The 25,751-nt window shown below is 39.6% G+C and overlaps 1 protein-coding gene across 1 annotated transcript in view; it reads right to left on the bottom strand.

The window, feature by feature from the left end:
- vcana (versican a) overlaps nucleotides 1–18,122 on the bottom strand; it is a 53,509-nt gene extending 35,387 nt beyond the window's left edge. The window contains exons 1-7 of the mRNA XM_061985723.1: nucleotides 18,098–18,122; nucleotides 16,292–16,446; nucleotides 13,805–13,868; nucleotides 8,775–9,158; nucleotides 6,607–6,781; nucleotides 6,393–6,520; nucleotides 3,901–4,194 (exon numbers count right to left, since the gene is read on the bottom strand). Coding sequence (XP_061841707.1) covers nucleotides 3,901–4,194; nucleotides 6,393–6,520; nucleotides 6,607–6,781; nucleotides 8,775–9,158; nucleotides 13,805–13,868; nucleotides 16,292–16,446; nucleotides 18,098–18,122 — 1,225 coding nt within the window. The remainder of the gene's footprint in view (nucleotides 1–3,900; nucleotides 4,195–6,392; nucleotides 6,521–6,606; nucleotides 6,782–8,774; nucleotides 9,159–13,804; nucleotides 13,869–16,291; nucleotides 16,447–18,097) is intronic.
- Nucleotides 18,123–25,751: the final 7,629 nt, after the last annotated feature.

Raw genomic sequence — 25,751 nt, 5'->3', positions numbered from 1 at the left:
TGGGGGTTTTTATCAATCAATGTTTACTTATATAGCCCTAAATCCCGAATCAAAGGGCTGCACAAGCCACAACGACATCCACGGCTCAGATCCCACATCAGGGCAAGAAAAAATTCAACCCAATGGGATGAAAATGAGAAACCTTGGAGGGGACCGCAGATAATTTTCAGTGCATCACTAATTGATAGTGCGCAAATAATGGGCTATATGTAATTTATGAATATATATTTAAATTCCGAAGAAATAGCGCTTGTTGGAGGACCGGAATTGGCGCTGTGGCGTATTTGCTTGCATGTTACATACTAGGGTTGGTCGGTATGCTGGTATTAGTATAGTACCGCATTACTAATGAATCATATTTGGTACTATACTGCCTCTGAAAAGCAACGGTCCACCACCACCTCTCCACGCCCCCGTCGTCGTCACGTTGTGTCATTGCTGGTTTACAAGCAGACACAGTGTGTAGACAGAAAAGGGAAAACGGACGCATTTTGGCTTAAAAACTAACGATAAAGGTGAAGTTATAACACTGAAACGCCCTCAGGAAGAGGTGCTTTAAGACATGGCTAGCTAGCTAGCGGCTAAAGTTCAGCCGCAGTCGGCAGTGTTTTAGCTACTTCTAAATCACTAATCCTCGCCTCCATGGTGACAAATAAAGTAAGTTTCTTACAAGTATCATCCCTGCAGGACGAGGAATAGCTAAACATGCTTCACTACACAGCGTAGCTCACCGGCGTCAAAATGTCGATTGGTGGATCTACACCTGACAGCCACTGTAATGATAATAAAGTACATGAGCGTATCTGGTCGATACTACTATGATTACGTCGATATTTTTTGGCATCACAACATCTTTTCTTTTTTTTTTATGTATATTATGTTTATAAACTCAAAAAATACGTCCCTGGACACATGAGGACTTTGAATATGACCAATGTATGATCCTGTAACTACTCGGATTGATACCCAAATGTGTAGTATCATCCAAAACTAATGTAAAGTATCAAACAACAGAAGAATAAGTGATTATTACATTTTAACAGAAGTGTTGATAGAACATGTTGAAAGAGAAAGTAAGCAGATATTAACAGTAAATGAACAAGTAGATTAATAATTCATTGTCTACCACTTGTCTTTAATAATGTTGACAAAATAATAGAATGACAAATGACACAATACGTTATTGCATATGTCAGCAGACTACAAATTTGTAAATTAGGAGCCTTTGTTTGTTTACTTACTACTAATAGACAAGTTGTCTTGTATGTTCACTATTTTATTTATGTACAAACTTGCAATAAGAAACAAATGTTTAATGTACCCTAAGATGTTTTTTTTTAAATAAAGCCAATATTGCCATTTTTTGTGGTCCCCTTTATTTAGAAAAGTATCGAAATTATTTTGGTACCGGTACCAGTACCAAAATATTGGTATCAGGACAACACTATTACATACATTGCGAAAGTTATTTACATAAGTGAGTTGAAAAATAAAGCTAACGTTGATTCACGCTGATGTCCCTGTTGCCTATACTTAACAACCATAAAAAGATTGAACCCTCCCAAATACATTAAACTATATACATACATACATCATATTAATTTATTTTATTTTCACGTAAAAAAAACACACATTTTTAAGGTGTGGCGACTTTCATTTTATTTTTTAGTAGTAGTAGTAAGCGACTTCCTTGTTCATTTTGTCGAAATGTGCCTGCAGGTGATGTTGAGGTCACATTGGGGCCACATTGGGGCCACATTGGGGCCTGTGCGCGCTTACACTGTAGTCTGACCAAGATCACATTTTACTTGTAGTGTAAACAGTAAACTGGAAAATAATCAGATTTTTAAAAAATGTGTAAACGCAGTTTATATCAGCTTCCTGCACTCTACAAGTGAAACTCAAAACATTTTAATATCGTGCAAAGGTTCGTTTAATCCAGCATCCATCCCATCCATCCATTTTTCTACCGCTTGTCCAGCAATTAGATTTAAAAGCTGAAACTTACATATGTGAAGTGAAGTGAATTATATTTATATAGCGCTTTTTCTCTAGTGACTCAAAGCGCTTTACAGTGAAACCCAATATCTAAGTTACATTTAAACCAGTGTGGGTGGCACTGGGAGCAGGTGGGTAAAGTGTCTTGCCCAAGGACACAACAGCAGTGACTAGGATGGCGGAAGCGGGGATCGAACCTGCAACCCTCAAGTTGCTGGCACGGCCACTCTACCATCAGAGCTATACCGCCACAGGCTTATAACATGCAAGATTATTTAAGTCTACTTTTGATATAATGTTGATGATTATGGCTTACAGGTATCTTATAAAAACATTGAATTGAAAATTTCAGGAAATGTGTTTTTAAAAAATAAAAAAATGTAAACCATGATTATTAAAATGATGACAAAAGGAACAAGCAGTAGAAAATGGATGGATGGATGTTTCACTTTGTATGTAATTAGTTTATATCACATGTTAGTTTCACATTGAAATAGAATTGCTGAGATTAATGGACTTTAGCACAGGGGTGTCAAACTCAAATACAGAGTGTGCCAAAATTTAAAACTGAACAAAGCCGCGGGCCAAGATGGAACAAATTAACCTTTTAATAGGGACCCAAACAAGTTTTGCATTGAATATTGAACAAGCAAGGCGTATATAACTTTATAGTGACATGCAAAATCGAGTTTCAAATAATAATAATAATAGTTAAAAAATATCAATGGCATATCAAATACAATTTAAATAAAAATCGAATGCCTCTTTTCTATTTGCAGCCTTCTGAGGTAAATATCAACATTACCTTTTTCCACAGGCTAATAAATTTGAAAATAAAATAACAATGAATAAACCATCCATTCGGGACTTTAAACTGCTCAGTTTGCAACACACTGATCTAATCTGATGTGCCCAAGCCAGATACCTGCCATCTTTTCTTGGATGCTAGTTCATTAATGTCGGGGCTCAGGCTTTGAGCTGAGGCAACCTTCATTATCGAACGAAGGTGTTCATCAATCATTATATCTCGTAGTCCGCCCGGACCACAGTCTTGAGGGCGTGCCTTAAAGGCACTGCCTTAATTTAACGTCCTCTACGAGCTGTCGTCACGTCCGCTTTTCATCCATTCTAACAACGTGCCGGCCCAGTCACAAGATATATGCAGCTTCTGTACGCACACACGTGAATGCAACGCATACTTGATCAAAAGCGATACAGGTTACACTGAGGGTGGCCGAATTAACACTGTTAGAAATATACGCCACACTGTGAATCCACACCAAACAAGAATGACAAACACATTTCGGGAGAACATCCGCACTGTAACGCAACATAAACACAACAGAACAAATACCCAGAACCCTTTGCAGCACTAAGTCTTCCGGGACGCTACAAAATACACCCCCGCTAACCCACCAAACCAAACCCCCCTGTGATCAGGAAATGTGCACATTTAGAAATGTTAACACATGGAAATATTGGAAAAAAAATAATTTTAATTTTACATAAAATGCATTTATAAGAGTTTGTTGGACAAATACCAATATTTATTTTATGATTTTATTTTTTTTTTTAACAAGTGAGGATCTGCCCTACCTGCCTCCACTCGCCGCATGGTCCTGGTAAGTACCAACAAGTGACCAATCAGGTTATTACGTAGAAAACGTAGTTTGGTTTGGTTCATATTTGTGAATGTATAGAGATGTAAAAGGTAAAAAAAACTAGAGGGTGGGGACTGAATAGAAAATGAGATCATAGTCTGGACATTTTTACAGAAACGTCTGAGCTTTCAGTCACTGTCTTTAATGATGCCAAATGTGAACGCACATGTTGAAAGCGCCATCACTTAAAGGTAACGCCATGTTCCATGACACTGAGTCAACACTGTGACGTGAATCCTACCTTTGAAACAGTAAGCTCCGAGCTTAGTCATTGGTTCCGGGAATCCGGTTTGGTTCCTATAGCGATACATGGTCCTGACACCCAGCAGGCCTCCGCCGCACTGGACTTTAGGTACAGCAACAGGATGTCGGGCACTGCCGTCGGAAAGCCAGCCGTAGTCACACCGGTCCAGGCCCCGTCGCCAGGCGGCATGAAGCTGGCCGGTGTTTGCCAGGTCACTGTTCCTCTTCTTACATTCTTCTCTTGCCTCATCAAGAGTCATTTTATAGCTTACAGGAGCAAAGAACACCTCACCTGGAATGAACATGACAAATCAAGAAAGGGGTTAACAAATGCTGTACAGTATATAGGATAATAATGATAATAATAATAATAATAATAATAATAATAATAATCAGTGTGGAGAAGACAGAGCTTGGATACACTTTTAAATCGATTGCTAACATTTTGCCTTCCTAGTGAAATACATAAACAAAAATAGCTAAAATAAAAAAATCAAGCAAAAGGCATAGTGCCAAAATGTTAATATTAATAAGTAGAACTAATAGTAACACAAATATATATTATTAAATAGTTTTAGATTAATACATCAATTTACGAGCACATGGCGTTGGACATACCGAGCTCGTAACTCAAAACACTCTCAAATAAGCCAGTTAATCAGCAAATTAATTAAGATCAATGTAATCCCTGACTTTCCCTGCCTTAACTCCATAATTTTAACATGAAACGTACCTCTTGAAAACAAACGTTAAGATAAAAATATTGTTTGAAAAACAATACAATAGAATGAACTATAAGCAACTAAAGTCATTTTAGAAAATAATGTAATAATATTGTGCAGCATTGTCCTAGGAGAGCAGACTTTTGCACGTGTCTACTGCGGGTCGCTTCTCAGTCGTGGAACAATAGAACTGTTGTTGTTGTTTATGTTGCACACTGACATTTTTTAATGACGGACCACAGGTAAGAGTTGACAGGAAGCTCAATAGTCCAATGTTTTAGTCAGGACGAAATGGAACGTAGTGAAACACGTCAAACACAGTATCGGCAGCTTCTCCATATTTTCATGGATAAATGTCCATCCTTTGGACGTTTTTGGCTGCCTACCGCAGAGGCTGGCTGCGGCTTCGTGTGTTTGGGACTCACGGTGCAGTTATCGGGCTGACTTGTTGGGTTGGCTAACAAACAGGATATATTTTAAATAGTTTGTTTGTCTGATTCGGTTGTCCGCTTCTTCTCCTTCACACTAACTTTCGCCGTAGCGGTGGTTGGAAGGCAGGATTGTGTCGATCTGAAGACAGTCACTACTTGAACCGTGGCGGCGAGGAAGGTCGTAATTTAAATTATGCTCGCAACTTAATGCAAATGTATGTCAAAATACTAGTAAGTTGAGGTACCTCTTTATTGTATTATTATGCAATCTAGACGATGGAGTCGTCACCAACTTTAGAGAATTGTAATGATTTCCAATGTGTTTGTCGTTAAGTTTCTCTTTTATATTATTAGGTAGATGTCACTGTACTATAGTACTATGATGTTTCACTATTTATGTAACTATCTGGCCTAAACAAAAGAAGCACTAGCACTAGGATCGGGCTTTGCCCGTTCATTATGAACTTTAGTCTAACTGATTTCGGTAATTTGTGCAAGCATGAGGTATTATCAAGTCAGCTGTGGGCCGTCATCAAATTGCTGTTATAAGAGTGTATAACAGACAGAAAACTTGTTTTCATTGAGTCCAGGGTGTAACATTTCAACCAATCTCATTATGGATCCATTCTGCAGATTTACAACACCATTGGCATCCACCTATGACTGTTGTCCATCCTTATTTCTTGTAAGTCCATAAAGTGATTGCAATTTAGAATGTGATAATGTGATTATTATCAGATCGTCAATGTCTAGTTTCCCAAAACAGATGAAGAAAAATACACAATCAGTCAACATCTTAATACGATTTCAAGAAGGGAAAAAATGATGATTGGTGGATTAAATAGCACAGAGGAAAATCTCCCTGGTGGCTGTGGGGTTGGGTTTTGTTCTCTGGCTGACACCACTGTGTGCATCTGTTCACACTAATGATGCAAATGTCACCATTTAAAACAACTTCTTGTTATTCACTCCGTATTGCATTACAAATAAATCAGCCTCATATTATTATGTACTGCACGGGAACATGTGGGCTGGACAACTAGTATAAACTTCCGGAACAGAAAGGAGACTGATTTGGGCCGAAGACTTCAAGAGTCATTAAAGAGTCTTCTGCGAGTTGCAGTGAACTTATCAGCAGTCTCAGTCTGGAACATTAGTGAGAAGAAACACTGGCTGAGAACGAAAGATCCTCAGAAGGAATGCCAGAGACTTTTACAACAGGTTTTATCAAAAAAAAATTTATTGGCAGCTAACCACTATGAAGAGTCAATATTGGCTTCATCCCAAAGTTCTCTGTTGTTCTTTACTAAAGCTTTGCTAAAAAGGGAGTGACTTACCATAAAGGCTGTCCACATAACAATACACATCATAGGTTTCTGTGGGTCTCCTGATTCCATATGACCTCACACCTGGTTTTGCCCTAAGGTTGCCATAGCAGCCCTTCCTGGGCGTTTTAATCGGGTATCTGTATAGAGGAATGACAAAAAGTCAATTTTATATCACTTTAATATAAGGCTAAATGCAGATACGTTGATTTTTACTCCAACACACCTCACTGTCTGGTCAGCAATCCATCCAGCGTCACACTGGTCAAACCCATCTTCGTAAGCCGCTTTCAGCTGGTCGTAGGAGGCGATGCTTGCTCCGACTCTATGGCAAGCCTCCACAGCACTCTGGTAGTCAAACGTGTACCTGCTGTCTTTGGAACGGTAGTGAAAGACGACACCTGGACACACAAAATTACAGTAAATATGCAGCATATTGAATGGAATCCAGAACTGATCAGGTTAATTTGAGGTCTCCAGTTGTTGGGTTCACTTTGGAAAGACAATACAGATGATGTGTGATGAACTCCGCCTGACACCACCTTTTGTGCACCGAGAAAAGGCACAAACATTTTCAAACAACACGAACCAAAATGACCTAGAAATCCCACCCATGCTTTGTACATCGCAAAAACATGAGCTATATCTGAAAGGGTGAAAACATATTGCATGTCGTTCGATTTTTTTCTTTGCTCTCTAATTATGTGCATGTATCATATACATAATTCAACACTTTTGTAATTGTGTTGATGGATATTATAAGGGAAGGCAAACAATTTCACTAAATGTCACAATGGAATGCAACCGGCTATAACAGCCCCTTGCTAAAGGAAGCGCTACAGGCTGATAGTGTTGGATTGAGTACACCAAAAACCTGGAATCAATGAAGATAACGTTTGGATGGACCATGTACTTTGTGGGTCTACAGCAAGTTAGAGGAAGGCCATTTACAAGTAGTCATGGACAATCACTCGTTATGAAACTAAACAGCCTTCATTCAATAGTTAGATCAGCGTTTTATGTTCCACCAGGCGGAACAGTTCAGTTCAGTTCACCATGGTATGGTTTGGAATAGGTAAACCTTCAGGTAATCCTTCTTAAATTGATTTTAAGATTTGGCCCTGCAATGAGGTGGTGACTTGTCCAGGGTGTACCCCGCCTGCTGCCCGAATGCAGCTAAGATAGGCTCCAGCACCCCTGCGACCCCGAAAGGGAAAAACGGTAGAAAAAGGGTAGATGGATGCAATCTCCTTATCAACGTTTCCGGCCTCCAATCCCGATTAATGTGTTTGGCTTCGGATCAGATCCGATTTCGGGTCCAGATTAGATACTTTGATAATATATTATACAACTGTAAATGTTTCATAAAGTAATTACAATAAAAAAAAATTGTAAACGTATAAAATTACATTTAGAATTTGCCAGTATTTTTGTAAATCAGATGATATATTAAATATGTGGTATTGAATGCTACATACACTATTTTCTAACAAAATAAAATGGCTAACAACTAAACAAAAGCAAATACTACTATCGGCTCCCATTTAAATGTTTTGGTTTTTGTCCTCAAAACTTTCCTAAATCCAAAGACTTACTCTTTGAGAATGTAAACAATAACAAAAATCACACCAACATTTTGTGTTGTAATAAGAACGAGATAAAAAAAAATATCGCTCTAATCACTTTAGTATCATTTATAGACTGTTTCTAGACTGGGTATGGATTGTATCAACATCTAGATTTATCACTAATTCTTTACATTGAAACTTCAGTGGTTAGCTTCTTGTGTTGTCCTGCTTGTGTGTAGCATGCTTAGCCATTCATATTCCTACTGGGGAAGTTGGAAGTTTATTTTCCATCATGATGGTGAGGATTAGTATCTTAGAAGCCACTTTGCCCCGTGGATAAACGACGCAATCGTTGCGGTTTTCTCTCAAATTCGAGCCGGTGTTCTGGCAAGCACCCTCCTGGAATTCATGGCACTCTGGCATGTGTGTAACAAGGAATATGGAAATGCAATTGTGTCTCCCTGAGCGTGCATCCCTTTTGAAGGAATCTTTCACGTGAGGGTTAGCCATGTACACACTGGTACACAACCAAGGTAGCTCATCAGCCGGTTGTCGATCACTTAAAAAAGACAAATATCAACTTAATCCCATGATCAGAATATCTCTGTAAGGCGTCCAGCTCTCTGTTAATCGAATAATTGTCAGCAGTGGCAGCAAGTGTACCATTGCATACCACTGTGAAGGGACGCTGAAACGTTAGGAAATTCTAACATGTTGGACACTGAACAAAGGAAACGTAATAATCCAAACAGAACGGAGCAGTGTGACCTACAGGAGAAAAGATGATTGAATCCAAAGCACATCGGGGCAGATAAGGTGATCTTACCATCCACATTGAGGTTAACTGTGTCTTGGGTGTCTTCAATTCCGTACATGACCTCACAGCGATAGGTGCCAGCATCGCTCGCGAGTAGCTTCACCATTGTCAACGAGGCATCTCCCACATCCTCAGGATGACTGGGCACGGATACTCGGTTCCTGTAGCTGGAGCCAATCTTGATGACCCCATTTTGAGCCACCAGCACTGTTGACTCTACCCCATCCTCTATTTTGGTCCATTTGATGCGCAAGTGGTCTTTGGAATGAATAGCGACAGCTTTCCGGTGGACGACTGGCGCAGAGGTGGGGATAGTTGAGAAGAAGCAGGGAAGGGTCACCTTCCCTGAGAGGGACCCTGTGACTGGCTTGACGATTGATAGTGTGCTGGGAACTGAAAGGCAAAACAAAACAAAACAAGTTACAGCACCTTAAGGAAGAAATGGGAAAATGTGAAGTTTCTGGAAAACATGCCGGAAAAAACACAAACAAACTTAATCTTAAGTGACGTTAGACAAAACTAGTTATGAGACTTCAGCTCAGTGAGCATCTTAAGAGTAATGTGACATGGGCTTTTATAAGGAATGGAGGAAAACTGTAGTGATAAGTTACCATTGAACAGGAAACGGCACTTCTTGCAACATAGAAAAGCGCCACAGTACAATAGGAGAATATCAGTTAAAACACCCATTCATTTTACCAAGCAGATCATAAGGTAAATAACATGTACCTGGAAGCATAAAAGCTAGTGACGAGCATGAAAGCAAGTCAACATTGTCAAGGTTGGCTACTTTATGTTGGTTTTATTTAGGGATGGGTACTGAATTCTATAGTTTTATAGTTACCAACTGAAGTCCGATTCACGTAAATTCAAACGGTGCCACATTTCGATATCTACAGTATGTTGCATGTGACGTCACGTCCGGTTGCAGACTGGCAACCACCCAGCCAGACTGCCTTTAGGTAAAGTTACAACTATCCATGCCAACAAAGTAAGAAGTCGATCGAAAGGCTTCACTTTTCAAAATGTGCTAGCTCAATGCTAATTTATATTAGATTTGTCATCGATATGCTACCGATTAACATGAACGATTTTACATACCAATTTAAACACCTCCAAGCTGTGTGATGAAAACACAACTAAGGAACATGTTACAATCAAACAGCTGTTTTGTAATAAGTACTATACTTACAGTATTAATACTTTGCAGGTTCAACAAAGGAAAATACCGGCACAATCAACTTAACCCTTGTGTGATGTTCATATTGTTGTTACTCAGCCAGCGTTTGTGGGTCTAATAGACCTGTTGCATTTTGTGGCTTTTAATGCCTCACAATCAAACACTTTTATGTTAAAATACTGAACAGATGTTTACCTTATCCCAATAAACATCTTGTTTATTGGGATAATTCCCCGTTGTCTATACACTACTGCCATCTAATGTTTTGGAATTGCAACTGCATGCAAAGTCTACTGTATGATATACAGTACGGTACAGTACTTGTAAATAAGACACCCAAGTGTAAGAAAACAAGATAATTGTACAACACATCTCAGTGTTCAATGGAAAAAAAAAAAAAACCTATTAATATTTATTAACACAACAAAACACACACAAACATATCGCATATTTGTACATTGAGTACCAGTTCAATTCCCAGCCAGGTACTTGAAATCGGTACTGTATCGATCTAAATGTGAAAGGTACCCGTCCCTAGTTGTATTATACAGACATTAGCTGCTCTCTATACCTTTATGACAGTTATGAATACTAATATTTGTTACAAAGAAAAAAAAGGATGTATATAGCAGCTTTTTGAGGCACAAACAAATTCATGTACTTCAGGTTATCAATTGAGTTCGACTTTAGACGTTCCTCTGACGTATTTCTATGTATTATCCCCAAGATACAACTAACTTTACCCAATGAGCAAAGACCAAAAGTAACGGTTTCCAAACTGTTAAAGTCAGGCATCAAACACCCTAAAGTTTGCGACGATGTTAGTTTGCATTGACACCTTGTGAAAACACCGCCCAAACTGTCAAAAACAGTATGCGTCTTAGAATTGCTGACGATTTGTGCAGCATGCACGAAATTAGTGGGCGGAACACCCCGTGTGAGACAGTTCATTCATTCATTCCTTCTTTTTCTACAGTGGGGTACACCCTGGACATTGGCCAGCCAATCAGTGGACACATATAGACAAACAAACCTTCACACTCACATGCACCGATGCACAATTTGAACCAGGGGTCTGCAACCTTTTTTCTTCCAGATTTATAAAATGAAAATCGCTTGAGATTTACTTAATTTTGTAACATTTGTTTGTACAGCTTATTTATTTCGACCCAAACAAAGTGCATATGCTAGTTTTACCAAAACATTAAAGTGGTCTTTTCTGGCTTATAGAGGCTGTTACAATGTGGGATACAGCGTCAAATAATAAGGTTCATGCATTTCGGTGTGAGCTTGCACTCAATTTTGGATGTCTCTGTCCGCGGGGTTTTGCAGTTAGGCTACGTTGTGACGTCAGAGCGAGGTGGATGTACTTATGTATTAGGATAACGTGTGATTTCTATATAATCTTGACTTGCACATAATAACACCAACATGCAACATGCAGTCACATACAGTAAATGCTGCAAAAATCCCCTTTTGGTAAACTAAGCCACTATCGATCAGGGAGTGTGCAAGTGGACCTGATGATGTGGCCGGGTGAATCTACATAAAATTGATCAAGTTTATTTTTGATGGTGTCTGGATAAACAAGAGTTGACAACTTTAAGATAGTTTACATTTTTAAAAGATACATCATGAGACCTTTGAAGAGGGTGGGTCGTGGTTTCATTTGCAATCTGGATATGCCTCCAGAATCGAATATCTTGCAGACAGACTCAAAAAAACGGGCAACAAAATTTACACTAAATTTACAATAAAACCTATCCAAAACGTATTATTTAGACCACGGTTTTTTTTTTAAGCCTTTTCTACGTTGGGGCCCAACTTTTCCACTACAGCGGGTACAGGGCCCACTCAACACTCAATTAGTCATCTTACTATTGATTTTAATAGTAATAGTAATATTATTTTTATTTTTATTACATATATATATATATATATATATACATGCATATATAGATAAATATTACATTTTATTAATTGTTAGTGAGTATTTATTACATACATATAACATAATTGTTGAGTATTTATTACATATTTTTAAATTTTTGTTATCGTATCTAATAATTATATCTAACCTGCTTGACATTTACAACCTTGTCAAATTATATGAAACCTTGTGTTAATCCCAGAGAATAGGTCAGGCTGATTATAAAAATAAATACTCACTAGATATACTGCATAAGAAAGGACTCATAAATAACTGACGAAAAATACATTTTAATTTAATTACTTTTCGTAAAAATAAATAAGTAATAATAAGTATGTTTTAAACTAAACTGTCAATCAAATTAAAGTGCAAAAGAAAATACAGCTTCACCACTTTAGTCATAATTTTTGCACTTAGGAAACTTCTCTATGACTTTAAGCTCCAGACTTCTTCTGTTTAATATTTTCACTACTGCCACAAGTGGTGGAAAAGTGTATTACAACTGAGTACCGCTACGGCCCATACGGACCACAGCTGAGAAACAGATATGTTTGGCGGCCCTGTAGGGGGCGCTCATGGCCCGACAATGGTTAAGAAACACTGAACTAGACCACAAGGAAGTGTTTTTGAATGTAGACTAAAAACCTCATAGATCCCTTTGAACAAAATGTTGGTATCCACAACTCACATTTTGTATTACAAAACATGTTGTTCATCTGCATATAGTATTTCATGATACATTTATTTTTAGTTCTTTTTTTTTTTTTTTGTATATCACTATCTGATGCTACATTTTGTGGTGTATTAGAATGACTGGCAACATTTGAATTAAAATACCGTATTTTTCGGACTACATGTCGCAGTTATATTTCAGCCTGTTGTTCACTATTCTTTATTTGTTTTAAATTGCCTTTCCAATGTCTATTCTTGGTGTTGGGTTTTATCAAATAAATTTCCCCCAAAAATGTGACTTATACTCCAGTGCGACTTATATATGTTTATTTCCTTCTTTATTATGCATTTTCGGCAGGTGCGACTTATACTCCGGTGCGCCTTATACTCCGAAAAATACGGTACTTAGAAGCAGATTTTTGTGTTATTTTGTGGTAATTGGTCATTAATTATAGAGGTATGGTGTCTGAATTGAACTTTTATACAAACATTATTTGACCCTTTGGTGAGCTACTCAAAATCTGCTGGCGAGCTACTGGTTAGAGACCCCTCTATTAGACTCTCAATTGACACAACATGTATGTTTTTGGACGGTTTCTCAGATAGACCACAGGGAAATGATGTCATAATTACATAGAGCTCCCACATGTTATAAACAGCTGCAAAAAAAAAACAAAGCATTGTCTTGAACCAGACAGGGTGACTGCTGCTACTACGCTACTTTGCAGTCTGACATGAAGCAAAGATGTCAGACAGACAACCAAACACAACATGGCAAAAGGCTGAATCACGCTGACTCATGTGGCGGGGAGGGGATTTATTTTTTTTCCAAAGGGGTTGTGAGTCGGGGGAAGCGGAGGTAGAGGAGAGTTTAGGAGGAATAATGCAGGGAATGCTCTGGAAGCAGTGGTGGGACTGCCTTGGAGGCATGAGAGGGCCTTATTAGGATGAGGGGTGAAACCAGCTGTTAGTTCCAGACCGGTAGCTCGCCCTAATTGAAAGGTGTCCCCTCCATCCTCAGAGGCAGACAGGGACTGGGGGCCAAGCAGAGCCTAGGGGGCCAACAGGCCCCCAGGTGTAAAGGACCTCAGCCACACCGTCACACCTTGAGAACCATCTCACAGGTGGGTTTAAAGAACAGAGGTGGGACGTTTACATGTCAGTCAGGGGAAGACAAGTGAATACGAATGGAGGAGTGTTGGAAAGAAAAAACGGAGGTAAAGAATCAGGAGGAGACAGTCTGCACTTCAAACTTACCGCTTGCAGTTGCTGCTTGACAGAGACAATATAGCCACAGGATTTGCTTTATAAGTAGTATCATCTGTTGGCAGATAACGACAAAAAAAGTGTCTTTAGAAACATTAATTTTGGACATTATTCCGATTTAAACATGATTTAAAACCTCATTTAAAAGGATTCCATTCGGTATTTGCAGGACTAGGATAGCTTTCCCTATGAAAGACATTATAGTCTTGTTTGTTAACCATAGAGCGCCCTCTAGAGGTCCGCAAAAATAAATCTTCTTCTCCCGCATGCCGTAAGGCAGGGCTGTCCAAAGTGTGGCAATTTGCGGCCCGCAGCTCAAGTTTTTTTTGGGCCGCGGCATATTGTCGAAATAAAATCGGACAAAAAAACAACCGTAAAAATGTCAGCATAATAAGCAAATATGGTAGCTGATATTAATACTAATAATTAATACGAAGCAGACACATTGTTTTGTCTGTAAATGTATGTTTGTTTTTAGGTTGTTTTTTTTACAAAATAAAATATCAAAACGGCCCCCGCATGCATTGATTGGTCAGTGTGCGGCCCTTTGTGGAAAAAGTTTGATATTAAAACCGAGTACCCTTACGGCGTAAGGTTGTAATACCCTTTTCACCCACTTGTGGCAGTAATGACAATACCAAACAGAACGGAAGAAATCTGGAGCTAAAGTGATAGAGAACTGTCTTAAGCGCAAAAATGATGACTAAAGTGGTGAAGCTGTATTTTCATTTGCACTTTAGTTTTATTGACAGTTTAGTTAAAAAAAACGACTCATTATTAATCTAGTTTACTTATTTTAGTACAACATAAGTTTATTTTGCGTCAGTTATTTACGAGTCCCTTCTTATGCAGTATATTGGATTTGTACTTATTTCTCTAATTAGCCTGACCTAAGCCTACTAACATCCATGTGTTAAATAGAATAATATCAGTTGTGTTTAACACATGGTTTCATATTATTTGACAAGGTTGTAAACTGTAAGTAGGTTAGATATAATCATTGAAAATAATTAAAATCAATAACTAATTTAGTGGTAATATTAACCTTGGGTCTTTTTGTAGTGGATAATATAGCAAGAAAAATGTTAAGAACCCCTGGTCTCGGGGGCCAAATTTTACATTATTTTTTTTCTCTTTCAAGCTCGCATGATCGCTGATGGCATGTCCACAAGGCTAACTAGTTATTGTCTATCATTATGTAGTTGTATGGGTGGGGGGGTACTAAACCCCTCACTCATGCTGCTGCTGTAGGCTTAAAATCGCTGTGTTTGGCCTTCGGCCCATTGGTACATTTTCACTTTGGCCCTTGGAGGCGAAACATTTGGACAGCCCATGCACTATAGTCATTACTTAAGGATTCAATTTGCTATTTGCAGTCATTTTCTGGGTGATTGCACTAAGCCTTCCTGTGGGGTCAGACTGCACAGGAGGACTTGTAACACCCCCCACAACCTCATTTACACTGTTTAAACAGTGGTGCTGGTGGTGATTTGTTGTTGTTGTAAATGACTCCTCTCTATAAATCTGTCTCCGAAATGACATTTTTAAGACTTCGGTAATGAATATGAGCACAAATAAATCATGCAACATGATGATGACAAAAACGAGTGGCACATTTTTGGGATATTATTTTGGAAGTGCAGAGGGGAAAAAGCCTCAATATGCTCAAAATACATGCATGGTCTTTATGAAAATATTATACACACAGGCTTACAACAATTAAGGAATTACAAATTGTGGTGACTTTTCTAGCAAAACTTTGATTTTTTGGGGGTTTTTTTGTTAACTTTTTTTAATCAGACTGATTAATGACAGTTTTTGTCATTTTAATAAGTTATCAGCAAGTTCTGATGCAAAGTTATTGCAACAAATGTCCTGCAACACTGATGAAGGTTATCTGAGGACAGCATCATTTTGTGCTCCCCTATTAAATCCACAACTTAAATCATACAACGTGGGGGGGAAAAAAACACAAAAAAAACAGAAATTTACAGCATTTAACAGTATTTAATTTATTTTTTTTACAGTAAAATGCTGTAATCAAAAATGACTGTAACATTACAACAAAACGGTGATACTCTAATATTTCCTAGGAATTACATTCACAGTAAAATATTTTTGTTAAATGTATTAGGTAAATAATTTAATATGAATAAATATTTAAAATTAATATTACTGTGAATGTAATGCAACTATTAACCAGTCTTTTTTTTTTGTGGCATGCTTAATAGATAATTCCATGCGTTAATGCGCATGGAAAGATAACACAGTTTGTCTTTTCAATAAAAAAAATAATAAATCAATATCTTTGTAGCACAAGTGTGATGATAAAAGTATATTAAAAAATACTTACGTTGAAGCTGTTTTATTCCATAAACTGGTGAAAATATATCCTTATATCCAGTAACTCCCAGTGCGCAACATGCGTGCGTAAAAGTGTTCCAAATGTGTCTCGCGTCTCTCCTTGATGCTGCACACCAGAGCGGCGTGGACCGGCGGCTCCAAGATGGACAGACCTGGTCGTGGACGGAGAGACAGGAATGGGTGAAGTGCCGGCGCGCAACAAGTTGAGCCGAGCTTGACGCGCACTGTTATTTCCTTGGGTGCTCGGAGAGGAGGAGCAGCGTGCCCATCTGAAAGTGAATGAGACACCTTGGAGGAGGGGGAACTCCTAATTTGGCTCTGCACCTCTGAAGAGCATCCTCAAGCAATCGAACTCGAAATTGCACGTTTTACTTTAAACAGGTGACACAGGTGTCCCTTTTGGGTGCGCCCTACTCACACTATTGCGCACCGCCTGCAGGATGCTTTCTCGGCTAAATTGATAGGTTTGATGAAACCAAACCCCACACGCGTCTCATATTGTTTGGAAAACACACACAATCAACAAGCAATGTGCGTTTTCAATGAAAGCTGTGCGTACACCCAAGGGTGCGCAATGGAAACAGGGTGGTTCAGTCGTGGCTCTGCTTCCAAATTGAGTCACAACGCCTTGTTGTTGCCAGCAACACAATTCTGTCAGTGCCGGCAGGCAGTTCTCATGTCATGCATCCTCTCGTCAATATTCATTTAATAGGCATCAATCAGGGTGCTTTATGGTTATGATAAGGTAATTACTAGTGAGTCTATTATGAGTAGCCTATTAGATTAGTGCAATTACTTAAGTGTTGAGCTTTTCCACAGGGGGGAGAGGCTGGACCACAGTTTATCAACTCTTGCCTAATAAGCAGCATGATAGGCTACTGAGAGGGGGAGTGTGTGTGTGTGTGTGTGTGTGTGTGTGTGTGTGTGTGTGTGTGTGTGTGTGTGTGTGTGTGTGTGTGTGTGTGTGTGTGTGTGTGTGTGTGTGTGTGTGTGTGTGTGTGTTGTCTGGCAGTGATTTTATATCAGTTTGGGATAAGACCTGTCTCCACCAATTGGAGATATACGGAGGTTAATTTGTGTCTTTATTACGAAAGCTTCTTTTGTTTTTGACACTGAATTTATGTACCTGCATTTTTATTTTTATTTTTTTAAATCAAATTAGGCTGCCAATTTTATTGAATATACATATGTGAGCAAAATGTGTGTGTTTGATCATTCAGTTTATTAAAATTTAGTGTGTAAAAAATCAGTGTAAAAAAATTCAGTGTAAAAAGATTCAGTGTAAAAAAAAATTCAGTGTGTAAAAATTCAGTGTAAAAAAATTCAGTGCAAAAAAGTTCAGTGAATAAAAATTCAGTGTGTCAAAATTCAGTGTAAAAAAATCAATGTGTGTAAAAATTGTGTGTATAAAAATTGTGTGTAAAAATTCAGTGTAAAAAGATTCATTTAAAAAAAAGAATTCAGTGTAAAAAAATTCACATTAAAAAAATTCAGTATAAAAAAAATCAGTGTGTAAAAATTCAGTGTAAAAAAATTCAGTGTAAAAGAATTTAGTGTATAAAAACCACGTGACTTGAACAGGATTGATTGCTTTAATCTTAATTTACTAGGAGTGAGTCTTAAATTTTGAATATTTTATGAATGTTTCTACTATTTTTTTACACTAAATTTTTACACACTGAATTTCAGAACACTCTATTTTAATAAACTGGATTTTTAAACACACATGTTTTGCTCGCAAATTTTTCCATCCATCCGTCTATTTTCTTCCGCTTATCCGAGTTCGGGTCGTGGGGGCAGCAGCCTAAGCAGAGAAGCTTCGCTCTTCCCAGCCACTTCGTCCAGCTCCTGTTCGGGGATGCGGAGGCGTTCCCAGGCCAGGTGGGAGACATAGTCCCCCCAACTTGTCCTGGGTCTTACCGGTGGCCTCCTCCTGGTCGGACATGCCCTAAACACCTCCCCAAGTAGGCGTTCGAGGGGGCGGGTGGAACAGAACCACCAAATTTTGCTGGCAAATTTTTACTCAATAAAATGGTCGTCAGCATAATGGAACAAAATGCAACTGCTAGACTTTTGACAAGAACAAAAAAGTTTGATCATATTATACCTGTACTGTATATACTTTTATATACCTATATACAAATGCACCTATATATATACCTATACTGGCTCACCTGCACTGGGTTCCTGTGCACTTAAAATGCGACTTTAAGGTTTTACTACTTACGTATAAAATACTACACAGTCTAGCTCCATCCTATCTTGCTGATTGTATTGTATCATATGTCCCGGCAAGAAATCTGCGTTCAAAGAACTCCAGCTTATTAGTGATTCCCAGAGCCTAAAAAAAGACTGCGGGCTATAGAGTGTTTTCTATTCGGGCTCCAGTACTCTGGAATGCCCTCCCGGTAACAGTTAGTGATGCTACCTCAGTAGAAGCATTTAAGTCCCATCTAAAAACTCATTTGTATACTCTAGCCTTTAAATAGACCCCCCTTTTAGACCAGTTGATCTGCCGTTTCTTTTCTGCTCTGCCCCCCTCTCCTGCGTGGAGAGGTTATTAGGTGACCGCAGATGAAGCGTTAGCTGTTCAAAGTCGGGATCCGGGGTGGACCCCTCCTCTGTGCATCAGTTGATGACGTCTCTGCGCTGCTGACCTGTCTCCACTCAAGATGATCTCCTGCTGGCCCCACTATGGACTGGACTCTCACACTATTAACTAGATCCACTCGACGTCCATTGCACCGGTCGCCCGGGGAGGGGTCCCCACATCTGCGGTCCCCTCCAAGGTTTCTCATTGTAGCCCATTGGGTTGAGTTTTTTCTTGCCCTTATTTGGGATCTGAGCCGAGGATGTCGTTGTGGCTTGTGCAGCACTTTGAGACATTCGTGATTTAGGGCTATATAAGTGAACTTTGATTAATTGATAATTTGATGTAAAAAAAAATAAAATAAAAAATAGCTCATCGAGAGAATACCAAGAGTGTGCAAAGCAGTAATCAGAGCAAAGGGTGGCTATTTTGAAGAAACTAGAATATAAAACATGTTTTCAGTTATTTCACCTTTTTTTGTTAAAGGAGAACATTATCACCGGACCTATGTAAGCGTCAATATATACCTTGATGTTGCAGAAAAAAGACCATATACTTTTTTAACCGATTTCCGAACTCTAAATGGGTGAATTTTGGCGAATTAAACGCCTTTCTAATATTCGCTCTCGGAGCGATGACGCCACGTTGTGACGTCACATCGGGAAGCAATCCGCCATTTTCTCAAACACAGAGTCAAATCAGCTCTGTTATTTTCCGTTTTCTCGACTGTTTTCCGTACCTTGGAGACATCATGCCTCGTCGGTGTGTTGTCGGAGGGTGTAACAACACGAACAGGGACGGATTCAAGTTGCACCAGTGGCCCAAAGATGCGAAAGTGGCAAGAAATTGGACGTTTGTTTCGCACACTTTACCGACGAAAGCTATGCTACGACAGAGATGGCAAGAATGTGTGGATATCCTGCGACACTAAAAGCAGATGCATTTCCAACGATAAAGTCAAAGAAATCTGCCGCCAGACCCCCATTGAATCTGCCGGAGTGTGTGAGCAATTCAGGGACAAAGGACCTCGGTAGCACGGCAAGCAATGGCGGCAGTTTGTTCCCGCAGACGAGCGAGCTAAACCCCCTGGATGTCTTGGCTCACACCGTCCCTTATGCCACCGAAGATGATCAAGAGAAGAATATCGACCCTAGCTTCCCTGGCCTGCTGACATCAGCTCCAAAACTGGACAGATCAGCTTTCAGGAAAAGAGCGCGGATGAGGGTATGTCTACAGAATTTATTAATTGATGAAAATTGGGCTGTCTGCACTCTCAAAGTGCATGTTGTTGCCAAATGTATTTCATATGCTGTAAACCTAGTTCATAGTTGTTAGTTTCCTTTAATGCCAAACTTTCACATACCAATCGTTGGTTAGAAGGCGATCGCCGAATTCGTCCTCGCTTTCTCCCGTGTCGCTGGCTGTCGTGTCGTTTTCGTCGGTTTCGCTTGCATACGGTTCAAACCAATATGGCTCAATAGCTTCAGTTTCTTCTTCAATTTCGTTTTCGCTACCTGCCTCCACACTACAACCATCCGTTTCAATACATTCGTAATCTGTTGAATCGCTTAAGCCGCTGAAATCCGAGTCTGAATCCGAGCTAATGTCGCTATAGCTTGCTGTTCTTTCCGCCATGTTTGTTTGTGTTGGCTTCACTATGTGACGTCACAGGAAAATGGACGGTTGTTTATAACGATGGTTAAAATCAGGCACTTTGAAGCTTTTTTTAGGGATATTGCGTGATGGGTAAAATTTTGAAAAAAACTTCGAAAAATATAATAAGCCACTGGGAACTGATTTTTAATGGTTTTAACCATTCTGAAATTGTGATAATGTTCCCCTTTAAGTACATAACTCCACATGTGTTCATTCATAGTTTTGATGCCTTCAGTGACAATCTACAATGTAAATAGTCATGAAAATAAAGAAAACGCATTGAATGAGAAGGTGTGTGCAAACTTTTCTGCTTGCTACCTGCTAATAATATCAATGGTCAGGAGAATGCTACATGCTAACGTAGCATTACAAATTGTCTGCTTTTTTGGACTTACTGAATCATTGTATCTACCGCTGGCATAAACTGCAGGAACTGTCCCCACGTTTAAAGTTGGATTTAAGTAAATCCTTCTGTTTATTGCCAATCGGACCGAAGGGGCTCCGCTTCCTGTGTGGCGAGAATATGAACGTTTGTGTAGTGACCTGTACTGGTTGGTTGGTATTCATTCCAAACATGTATGCAGTATCAATACGATACATCACATATTTTACAGGTTTTCTTTACAACGTGTCCAAAAAGGAGCAGGAAGAAGCAAGGCTCATCTAATCCTCCCCGTTTTTCACTTCCTAGCAATTACTAACACATACTTCCTGTTCTCAATTTGTACACAATTTACATCAATGTGTTGTAAATACACCAGTTCCTCTCATTAGTAAATATATCAGTTATGATTCGCTTCAAGAGATGGATAATATTTCATTTTTAATTGGTTAATTTTAATTAAAACAAACAATAACATAGCATTTTCGCTTATGGATCTCACCGGGGGCGGCATAGCTCGGTTGGTAGAGCGGCCGTGCCAGCAACTTGAGGGTTGCAGGTTCGATTCCCACTTCCGCCATCCTAGTCACTGCCGTTGTGTCCTTGGGCAAGACACTTTACCCACCTGCTCCCAGTGCCACCCACACTGGTTTAAATGTAACTTAGATATTGGGTTTCACTATGTAAAGCGCTTTGAGTCACTAGAGAAAAGCGCTATATAAATATAATTCACTTCACTTCACTTCACTTCACTGTGGACATACACTATATTGCCAAATGTATTTGGCCACCCATCCAAATGATGACAATCAGGTGTCCTGCACTTAGGCATTGAGACTGTTTCTACAAACATTTGTGAAAGAATGGTCCGTTCTCAGGAGCTCAGTGATTTCCAGCGTGGAACTGTCTTAGGATGCCACCTGTGCAACAAATCCAGTCATGAAATGTCCTCGCTCCTAAATATTCCAAAGTCAACTGTTGGCTTTATTATAAGAAAAAGGAAGAGAGTGGGAACAACAGCAACCCAGCCACCAAGTGGTAGGCCACGTAAACTGACAGAGAGGGGTCAGCGGATGCTGAAGCGCATAGTGCAAAGAGGTCGCCGACTTCTGCACAGTCAGTTGCTACATAGCTCCAAACTTCATGTGACCTTCCAATTAGCCCACTTACAGTACGCAGAGAGCTTCATGGAATGGGTTTCCATGGCCGATCAGCTGCATCTAAGCCATACATCACCAAGTTCAATGCAAAGCATCGGATGCAGTGGTGTATAGCAGTGGTCCCCAACCTTTTTGTAACTGCGGACCAGTCAACGCTTGAAAATTTGTCCCACGGACCGGGGGGGGGGTTATGTTTTTTTATTTGTTTTTTGTTTTTTTGTCATAAAAAAATACAATCATGTGTGCTTACGGACTGTTCCCTGCAGACTGGATTGATCTATATTGATTTATAATGTAGGAACCAGAAATATTAATAACAGAAAGAAACAACCCTTTTGTGTGAATGAGTGTGAGGTTTTTGGGGTTGGTGCACTAATTGTAAGTGTATCTTGTGTTTTTTATGTTGATTTAATTTAAAAAAAATGTTTTTTTATTTATTTATTTATTTTTATTTTTTTAATTTCTTGTGCGGCCCGCTACCAATCGATCCACGGAGCGGTGGTTGGGGACCAGTGGTGTAAAGCACGTCGCCACTGGACTCTAGAGCAGTGGAGACGTGTTCTCTGGAGTGATGAATCATGCGTTTCCATCTGGCAATCTGATGGACGAGTCTGGGTTTGGAGGTTGCCAGGAGAACGGTACATTTAAGACTGCATTGTGCCAAGTGGGAATTTTAGTGGAGGAGGAATTATAGTGTGGGGTTGTTTTTCAGGAGTTGGGCTTGGCCGTTTAGTGCCAGTGAAAGGAACTTTGAATGCTCCAGGATACCAAAACATTTTGGACAATTCCATGCTCCCAACCTTGTGGGAACAGTTTGGAGCGGGCCCCTTCCTCTTCCAACATGACTGCGCACCACTGCACACAGCAACGTCCATAAAGACATGGATGACATAGTCTGGTGTGGATGAACTTGACTGGCCTGCAACAGAGTCCTGACCTGAACCCGATAGACCACCTTTGGGATGAATTACATCGGAAACTGAGAGTCAGGCCTTCTCGACCAACATCAGTGTGTGACCTCACCAATGCGCTTTTGGAAGAAAGGTTGAAAATTCCTATAAACACACTCTGCAACCTTGTGGACAGCTTTCTCGGAAGAGTTGAAGCTGTAATAGCTGCAAAAGGTGGACCGACATTGTCATGATCCGTGGCCCGGATCATGTTTTGTTATGTTCTGTTAGTTTTGGACTCCCTGAGTTCCTGTTTTGTACACCTCTGGGTTTGTTTTGGTTTCCATGGGGATTAATTGGGTTCACCTGCCTCTGGTTAGTGATCGGCACGCTCACCTGCTGTCGACCACTAATCAGAGAGCTATTTATTCACGTTGCTCGCCACACTCTGTCTGGCTTCATTGTTTGCTTCATGCAACAAGTTACGTTTGGTTATTCCTGTGATTCTTGATTCTTGTTCCTGCGCTAAGCTTCGCCATAGCTTCCCATGATATCGGCCCGCTTTTCTGTTTATTCTTGTTTTCTTGCCTGATTTATGGAAAATAAATCATCCTCTTACCTGCAAGCTTTGTCCGGAGTGGTCTGTCTGCATCCCGAGGGAACGAACACCCGCAGTAAGATACGACCCACATCATATTGAACCCTATGGGTTAGGAATGGGATGGCATTTCAAGTTCATATGTGAGTCAAGGCAGGTGGCCAAATACTTTTGGCAATATAGTGTATTTTATCACGCCTCCAAGCTTTTGAATTAAAATTTTTGGCACCTTTGGTGAGCCCAAATACACAAAACAGGCAAAAAAAAGTGTGTTTTGCATAATATGACCCCTTTGAGGGTTGCAGAATGCTGCTTTCAGACTAAGTGGTATTGATTGCCAAGCAGGCCTGTGCCAGTTCCGGTTGCCCTTGAAGCTTAAGGGCCCTTATAAAACATCTTGAGAGACTTTGCCGTACCTGTCTGCGCTTTTATCATCTCGGGGGTCAGCATCGGTACATTTGCACTAGGCTGGAGGGTTCTCCTGGGTGGCTAGAAGAAAAGAAATGAGGAAGAAAGGAAGAGTTTTTGATGTGTTCTGCTGTGTATAATAACCATACATTGAATGATGTTTCATCCTAAAAACTGACTTGATTCCGGGTGGAATTTACCGTCTGACCCCCGAGCGAAGGATCACTCCGTTTAGGGGTTACGGGAATCATTTAATCATTTTACGGCTTTACCTTTTCAAGTGAAGTTAAAAGTCGCAAGTCACTAACTGCTGTGTAAAACGTCTCAGCTGCTTGCGTAAGCCAAGATCTCCTGTTGCCTTTTAGCGCCCATAAATCAACACGTAAACGAGCCAATCAAAGAGTGTTTGATCCTGGGGATCCACTGAATGGGGCCCCCGAGATGAGCCACATATCGCATGACCTATAAAAGGCGGTGCATCTCCGGCCCCATGCCACCTTAGACAGCACTAAAGAGGAATTACATTACTAGTTTGACCCGGGAGCAACGTGTCTTGGTGAAACTGAGTGGGATGCTCTGATTTATGCAAGTCTGGTACAGTTCACAGTGTCCATCTCTTCCACGGCTCCGCACGGAAGGACTCCTCCAGCGTAATGAACTATGCCGTAATGAGAAACGGTGGGAAAACATTGAGAATCAACTTTAACCCTCCTGTTACAGGTCAAATTGACCCCAGAACATCGTTGCTGTTCCTGACAAGCGAACTGAACAAGAACACTCATGGGGTCCCTTAATATGTCAAACATTAAACAGACTTCTATTTTCCCAGCACAAAAACAGAACACGATGAACGATTAAAAAAACAGAACAATGACAAGTGATACATCCAGAAAGGCAGGAGTGGGTGAGTAACACACAAAAAGTAACTGTAAACACTGGAGCGAAGACTTAAAGCAGGGGGGGGGCTAAATCATTTTAGATCGGGGGCCACATGGAGAAAAATCTACAGTATTTTTCGGACGATAAGTCGCAGTTTTTTTCATAGTTTGGCCTGGGGTGCGACTTATACTCAGGAGCGACTTATGTGTGAAATGATTAACACATTACCGTAAAATATCAAATAATATTATTTAGCTCATTCACGTAAGAGACTAAACGTATAAGATTTCATCGGATTTAGCGATTAGGAGTGACAGATTGTTTGGTAAACGTATAGCATGTTCTATATGTTATAGTTATTTGAATGACTCTTACCATAATATGTTACGTTAACATACCAGGCTCATTCTCAGTTGGTTATTTATGCGTCATATAACGTACACTTATTCAGCCCGTTGTTCACTATTCTTTATTTATTTTAAATTGCCTTTCAAATGTCTATTCTTGGTGTTGGGTTTTATCAAATAAATTTCCCCCAAAAATGCGACTTGTATATGTTTTTTTCCTTCTTTATTATGCATTTTTGGCAGGTGCGACTTATACTCCGGTTCGACTTACACTCCGAAAAATACGATACTCCTAACTGGTAAAATCATGGTACGATAACTTCAAAATAAAGACAACTTCAGATTGTTTTCTTTGTTTAAAAATAGAACAAGCACATTCTGAAAATGTACAAATCATAATGTTGTTGTTTTTTTTTACTTACATGTTGCGGTTAATAGTATTCTATCTTTGGTAACACTTTAGTATGGGGTACATATTCACCATTAATTAGTTGTTTATTAAGATGCAACTTACTAACATATTGACTCTTAATTAGTCATTATTAAGTACTTATTAATGCCTTATTCTGCATGGCCTTATTATACAGCCAGTTAGCCATTAACTAAGAGTCTTCCCTCACCCTAACCCTAATCCCAACCGTAACCCTAACCCTAACCCTTATAT

The sequence above is a fragment of the Nerophis lumbriciformis genome, linkage group LG12 (assembly GCF_033978685.3).
Source record: "Nerophis lumbriciformis linkage group LG12, RoL_Nlum_v2.1, whole genome shotgun sequence".
Taxonomy (NCBI): domain Eukaryota; kingdom Metazoa; phylum Chordata; class Actinopteri; order Syngnathiformes; family Syngnathidae; genus Nerophis; species Nerophis lumbriciformis.
Note: the sequence above shows the minus strand (reverse complement) of the source record. Positions and strands in the feature narration are given on the sequence as shown.